Genomic DNA, 6,947 nt, shown 5'->3' on the forward strand with positions numbered 1-6,947 from the left:
ACATGAGAGCCTAACTTACAGTGTCCAACCTAGCTGGCATGCCAAGCCAAGATGGTCCACCACGTCAACATTCGGTTCTTGTATTCATTCGTGTACGTAAGAGGCCGGAATGCACCATTCTTGATACATTCAATAAAATCACAACTTTTGTACTTTCATTGGCGCTCTCTACAACACTATTGTAGTTGATCCATATAGTAAAATATTCGTGATTTAATACGACACAAACAGCAATATGCCAACCATCCTCACCGTTGGTTGTGCATATTATGTGAACCCTGGCCAACAGAACAAAATCGTTGGAGAATTCACAAAGAGAAGCCCAGAATGTATAAGCAACTCATTAAAGTCAACAGATAGATCTCCTGAGAGTCGTGGACCACAAATCCATGGGTGCTAAAGCCTGGAAAATTAGATTCCCTCCAAGCTTAAAAATGCACCAATTGTAAGACTAAAAACAAGATCATTTCATGACACATTTCTTATGGAGACTTGCTTAATTTGGATCCTAGGCAATAAGACGAATACCAATAAAACAAGTCATTCCATTGAACATTGAATCGTCCAGGTAGAGCAGGTTCACATTCACAAGCCAACACAAAGAGAGAAACAAAAAGGGAATAAATAAAACTGCAAAGACACCGTCACAAGACAATCTTTAAGGATAGAAATAGAATATTCTACCACCACCACCACCAGAACATACTACTACTATATTCCCTGTAAAGGCAGATGAAAATGAGATTAAAGGAAATAGGAGGCCACCTGACAACCTAGTTCTCCTTTTTTTTTTTTTTTTTTTTCCTTTGGTTGAAGAAAAAGATAGATTTCATTAGAGTTTTTGGTGGAGGCAAGATTGATTACTTAGCCATCATCACCTTGACAAACTCCTCGTAGTTTATCTGGCCATCACCATCAACATCAGCCTCCCTGATCATCTCATCCACTTCTTCGTCGGTGAGCTTCTCTCCAAGATTGGTCATCACATGGCGCAGCTCAGCAGCAGAGATGAACCCATTCTGATCCTTGTCAAAAACCCGGAATGCCTCTTTAAGCTCCTCCTCCGAGTCGGTGTCTTTCATCTTCCTGGCCATGAGGTTTAGGAACTCAGGGAAGTCAATGGTTCCATTGCCATCGGCATCAACCTCATTGATCATGTCCTGGAGCTCTGCTTCAGTTGGGTTCTGGCCCAGTGACCTCATAACAGTCCCGAGCTCCTTGGTAGTGATGCAACCTGCAAATCATTAAGACGATAAATTTCTAATATTCTTGTCAAGAATCGATCACCAAACTCACAGAGGCTAACTTGTGAACCACACAGAGCACCGTCTGAAATATGTCAACCATATTCATCCCATTATAGAAGTTTAAACACAATAGAAGTGAAGTTTAACAAGAAAACCAATCATCCAAAGTGACAAACAAGGTAATATTTATGGCGTTCCTGCATATTCTTTTATCTCAGGGACCAAACAGGGCATACTTCGTTCAAAGAAGTTCATCTCAATGATTCATAAAAAACATGCTTGATATCCAAACTTGTCGAATGAAATTGAAAGTGCAAGATCACACGTGCAATTGAATTATTCCTCTGAAAGCGACACCTAATCGACCAGGGAACATCTATTTTTGTACGCATAACATCACGCCCGCGAGCGTGTTGTCGAAAATAAATATTAGGGAACGCAGTAGATGAAGAATATCTGTAAAAATGGTAAACATGCAGCAAGAACAAGGCAGATCTGTCTCTTTTTTTATTTTAGAAGGTTTCTAATTTATCAATAAATCACAAAAACAACAAATTTTGTCAACATGCGACCTCCCACAATGACAGATCTCACGTTCCATAGCCACATGATCTTCAAAAAATAGTGTGAAACGAAAAACAAACGCAGAAACTACATTATAGTTTCCAAATATATATATATATATATATATATATATACATATATAATTGATAGCAACTTTTTCCTCTTTTAAAGTAAATTTCAAAGTGTCGGGTGATTAGAACCTTTAAGAAATTTTGTCTTCCAAACAATAAACACATCTGAGATTCAAATTCCTACATCGTTGATCACTTTTCATCCCACCCAATTGTTTTCCTAGCAACCAAACGGTGAAAATTTATCAGTTGCAATGGCTCAGTTCAGACATGGTACAAGAAAGGGAAACACAGAGAAACGAAGAGGCAGAAATCCTTAGACACAAAGAAAAATTAAAAGTTCAGAACCATGGAACCGCATAAAATTCAGGTTGAAGAAAAATAGAAAAAGAACATAGATCTGACACAAAATCGCAGATAAAACAAGATCGACATAAATTCTTAGAACCAACGAACCAGACCGTAAGAACTGGACCCGACACAAACATAAAGGAAATAGCCTTCAGACTCATCAATATAGGGGAGAGAGAGAGAGAGAGACGGACCGTCTCCATCCTTGTCGAACAAGCTGAAGGCCTCCTTAAACTCAGAGATCTGGTCGTCGGTGAGTTGGTCCGCCATTCTTCTTCTTCCTCTTCGAAAATTCGCTGCTTTCTGTTGTCTTTTCGTAAGGAGAGGATATACCCAATAGAACAAAGCGAGAGAGAGGAACTAAAAAGATGGAGAGAGAGAGAGAGAGAGAGAGAGAGAGAGAGAGATCACTTTTTTAAAAGACAAAAGCTGCCGTTTTATATAACGGACGGAGAGACGGTTCACCATTTTCATCACCAGAGTATTGATAGGGGTGGTTCGAAAGATCTACAAGATCCTGCCACGTAGAAGAATGAAGGAAGATGAGAGACCCAAAAGCGTAGGATCCGTGGATGGCTGTGCATCCTTGGGTACAGAATGACATTCTCTCGCCCAAAATTATAATAAATAAAAAAAAGTAACATATCCTACGAGCTGTGACACGTAATAATTAAAATAATTAGCGCTTTGTGGAAAAAGGGGAGAGCAGGAATTCGCGCTGAGCCTTTTATTTATTTATTTATTTCATGTATATCTGTTTCGCTATTTAATAATAATAATAATAATAATAATAAGGAAATGGAAATGAATACGCGGATGGTTACGCGGTTTGGACGCGGAGAGAGTGGTGTGTGATCTCATTATGTGTCGCGTTGACTGCCACCTCAAAGAGAAAGGTAAAGAGAGCGTCCCCACTATTCCTAGCCAATCACCCAGCCGCCCTTATCGAATCTCTTACTATTATTATCTTGGGACTTGACGCATCTGTCCAGGCAGTCGAAGAGATAGAGAGACTTATCAGTTTCACTTATCACAATTTAGGGTTTGATTAGAAATAAATCTTATCTCACCATTTTTATCTTATTTGATTTCTTTCTTAAATATTATTTAAATATAAAATTTTTAAACTAATTATTATAATTATTTTAAACTTTTAAATAAAAAATAAAAAATAATTTAATTTTTTCAAATCTCTAAAATAATATTATAAAACTATATTACAATATTTTAACTTTATAATATTTTTTATTTAATTTTTTCTCTCTTTTTTTTAAAACTTAAAAAATAATCAACTCAAATTATTTGATTACTATTTAAAAAATATCTTACTATTATTTATAAAATTTTCATCTCATTTCATTCTCTAAACGAGCTTGAAGCCCTATAATTTCTTTTATATAAATACTTTTTATAATTTAAAAAGTAAATAAATACTAAAGTTGATTTGTTTAGATATATAAAATATTTTTTATTAAAATTTTTAATATTATTTTTATTTTGAAATTTAAAAAAGTTATATTATTTTTTATATTTTATTTAAAAATTTAAAAAAGTTGTAATGATTATATAAAAAAAATTAAAAAATATTTTTTATTTAAATAATATTTAAAAGAATATTTAAAAATACTTTATTTAACCCTAAAGGTCAAGAGCGAGAGGGAGCTTTGAAAAAACAAAACGGAACATACTCTTAATATGAAATAAAACCATTTCGAGATCCTAATTGTACGATATGAGTATGATGTCCTCCCTTCACATTGTGGATAGTGATTGGAGAAGACATTGGAAGGAGTCTTACTCCATATTGCAATCAATCTCAAGGAAGAAGGTGCTGCGGGCTCAGCAGCAACATATTCTCTGGATGCTCGGCAAATAATAGAATTGCATTCCTCTGGAATATTCTCTGACAGTCAACCAATTGCACCATCACACATGGCCTGAGTCTAGAAGATTCTCTGGAATATTCTCTGATATGTAATCATATGGATTGTATAGGTCGCTGTGAAATGTGTATAAAAGAACGTGGAATTGCTTGCAAACAAAGAACGGTGAAATGAAAAACAGAGTCTGAAATTTCAGTCCTCTCATTCTGGCATTCTATCGAGCACTCTGTGTGCATTTCTATTATTTTATAATAAATAGAATGGTAAATAATGATTGATGAATTTTTTTTTTAAATTAAAATCTAAAATACAAAGCTTTACAATAAATTTATTCTATTTATAACATAATAAAAATAAAAATTGTTGTATTTTAGCCTTCTCAAAGCTTTACAATAAATACAATTTCTTACAACCATAAGAAACCATTACACAGTGCCAATACAAATAAATAAGTTGAAATTGTACGCTAACATTCTTTGGATTAGATGATATAAGATCTGGTCTTTAAATAAGAGAATCAGATTTGAAATCCCACCTCCTGAATTTTTTTATTTTTTTTAAAGCTGCTGAAATTGTCAACAGAAAAGTCCAAAAGCAATAGACGACAAGGTAACAAGCTACTCGATCTTAGGTTCCATGTTGTAGATGGAAGCAACATTGTATTATTGTTGCGTCCCTCCTTGTGTCCAGCGTGTGGAGCAATTTATAGACACGTTTACCAGGAAATTCTCATTCAAACAAACACTACTTGAGGTTCAACTTTTAATGTGCTATATTTTCTATCAGCCCTGCAGAAACATCGAAAACTCTCCCGTGTTGCACTTGTAAGTAGGCAGTGGGTGATTCTAGTGGGGGATGCCTCCTATGACAAAGTTAGAAGTATTACATGTGTAGGACTTTTTAGGGAGTTTAGTGCCTATAGAGCATTGGTAGTGGCTTCTTCATTTTCATCTTCATCTTTAAATTTGAAGAATATGTCTTTAAAATCATCCACATTGGTTTATCTATTTTCATTTTTATCCATAGCTATAAACAGTACTTCTTCAAATTTGAAGAAGCACTGTTTTAGTCTTCAAACATTAAAAATAATGTTTTTTCTCTCTATCCAAACGACTCCTCTCTCTAGCGTGAAAAGTCTCCCTCCATCCTCTCTCTTGCTCTTTTCTTTTCGACAAACCCATTTCCCTCGACGAAAGTCTTCCTCCTTCTCTCTTTCTCTCTATGCTCTATTCTCTTCGACAAATCCATTTCCCTCAAAAGTCTTCCTCATTCATCTCTCTTTTCTCTGCTCTGCTACACCATTGCCCAAAGCAAAGCTCAAGTGCACCACGAGGCTGTTCCTTCATCAACGATGACCGCTTCTCTCGCCCAGTACTCAATTTCGTGTGGCTGTTTGGAAACCCTAGAGAAGGTAATTTCATGCAAGCCACTTGTTTTGATTTCACAAATTATTTTGTGATTTCCCCTCATATAGAATGTGTGATTTTCCCTGATTAGAGTTTTTTTTAGGCCTTTTTGTGTGATTTTTCCTGATATTGAACTGAGAATAGGGATACAGAGCAGTGTAATTGATGTTCTTGGGTTTTTTAGATTGTACATGCCTCTGTACATGCTTCTTATTTCTCGTGAAAAACCGTGCAAGTGTTGTATATGTGTCTCTAAAAATCTGGATTTTTTAGAATGTATGCTAATTACCTATATTGATTGATATGATTTGCTTATGTTCTCTGCCCATTTATTGCCAAAATGAAGAAAACTACTTTGTATAATACTAGGTTGAGTTCAAACATGACAAAGATTCTAACACGGCACTCGTGCCATTCTCCAATCATTGAAATTGAAAGTAGAATATCTCTTCTGAAATGCAATATTAATAGAAAGGTATCAATTGATATTGTATGAACATATATTCTACCAAAGAATATCTCATAAACATGACAAAAATCTCAAGCTGTCATGCGGAAGTGAGTCAGCTTGGTAAAGAAGTCATTTGTATAACAGAAAGTTCACAAAACCCATTTATCTTTACTCATATAAAAAAGCCTCTCACGCCTTTATATTTTCTACTTAGCTTTTAAATCAAACCATGTATATCTCTTCCTTCGGTACTATACTTTCTTAATTATCAGTCCAAGCCTCTGGTTGATTCTGGACCAATGAGATTCTTGAAGAAGAGATGCACATAAGGTTAAAAACTAATTCTCATGAATAGTTAGGTCTCTTTATTATCTTGTTTCTGTCCAAAGATTAAGTTAGTTCATGAAAATTTGTCTCCTTTTCAATACAATACATATGCACATTAAAAAGGAAGATAAGAGGAGCTGCAATTATGATGCTGGGTTTATTTTCAAAATCTAAAAAATTGAAATGCATACTCGAAGAAACCTTGAATTCCATAACACAACTGAAATAATCCTCACTTCAAGAAATAACTCAATTTGCTTGTAGTTCACTTGTAGACTTGTACATGGTTCGTAAAATAGAAAAAGTGATACTAATGTTATGAAACAACATATGAATTTACCTTGTGGTTTTGCTTAAGAGATCAATTTTTGCTTAAAATATTGATTTTGTTTAAAACAGTGCTCATGTTCGCTGCCCTTTTTCTTGATTTGGAGTGTATTTGTATCAAACCATTAAGTCAGCAGGTATGCATGCCTTTAAACCAAATTGAATGAATGAATGGTTCTATTTATGTATGCCTTTAGACAGATTCACACAATAAAATGAAGGCATATTTATGTTTTTCCCATGTGCACTGCATACATACTCTGTTTTTCCATGTATTTTGTTTTTTCCATGTTGCATACATACTTTTTCTATTGAGGCAG

General features: G+C 34.7%; 1 protein-coding gene across 1 annotated transcript; it reads right to left on the bottom strand.

The window, feature by feature from the left end:
* Nucleotides 1-525: 525 nt before the first annotated feature.
* On the bottom strand, nucleotides 526-2,827 carry LOC118348264 (calmodulin-7). The gene is made up of 2 exons (XM_035689530.1): nucleotides 2,428-2,827; nucleotides 526-1,234 (listed from the first exon to the last, which is right to left on the bottom strand). Exons 1-2 carry the CDS (start codon nucleotides 2,501-2,503, stop codon nucleotides 861-863), a joined length of 450 nt encoding a protein of 149 aa, XP_035545423.1. The 5' UTR covers nucleotides 2,504-2,827; the 3' UTR covers nucleotides 526-860.
* Between the last annotated feature and the right edge of the window lie 4,120 nt (nucleotides 2,828-6,947).

The sequence above is a fragment of the Juglans regia genome, chromosome 4, assembly GCF_001411555.2.
Source record: "Juglans regia cultivar Chandler chromosome 4, Walnut 2.0, whole genome shotgun sequence".
NCBI classification, from domain to species: Eukaryota; Viridiplantae; Streptophyta; class Magnoliopsida; order Fagales; family Juglandaceae; genus Juglans; species Juglans regia.

Coding starts and splice junctions, on each gene's coding strand:
- LOC118348264 (XM_035689530.1), bottom strand. CDS start 2,503: ATGGCGGACCAACTCACCGACGACCAGATCTCTGAGTTTAAGGAGGCC. Junction 1,235..2,427: donor GTTCGACAAGGATGGAGACG/GTCCGTCTCTCT, acceptor AATGATTTGCAG/GTTGCATCACTACCAAGGAG.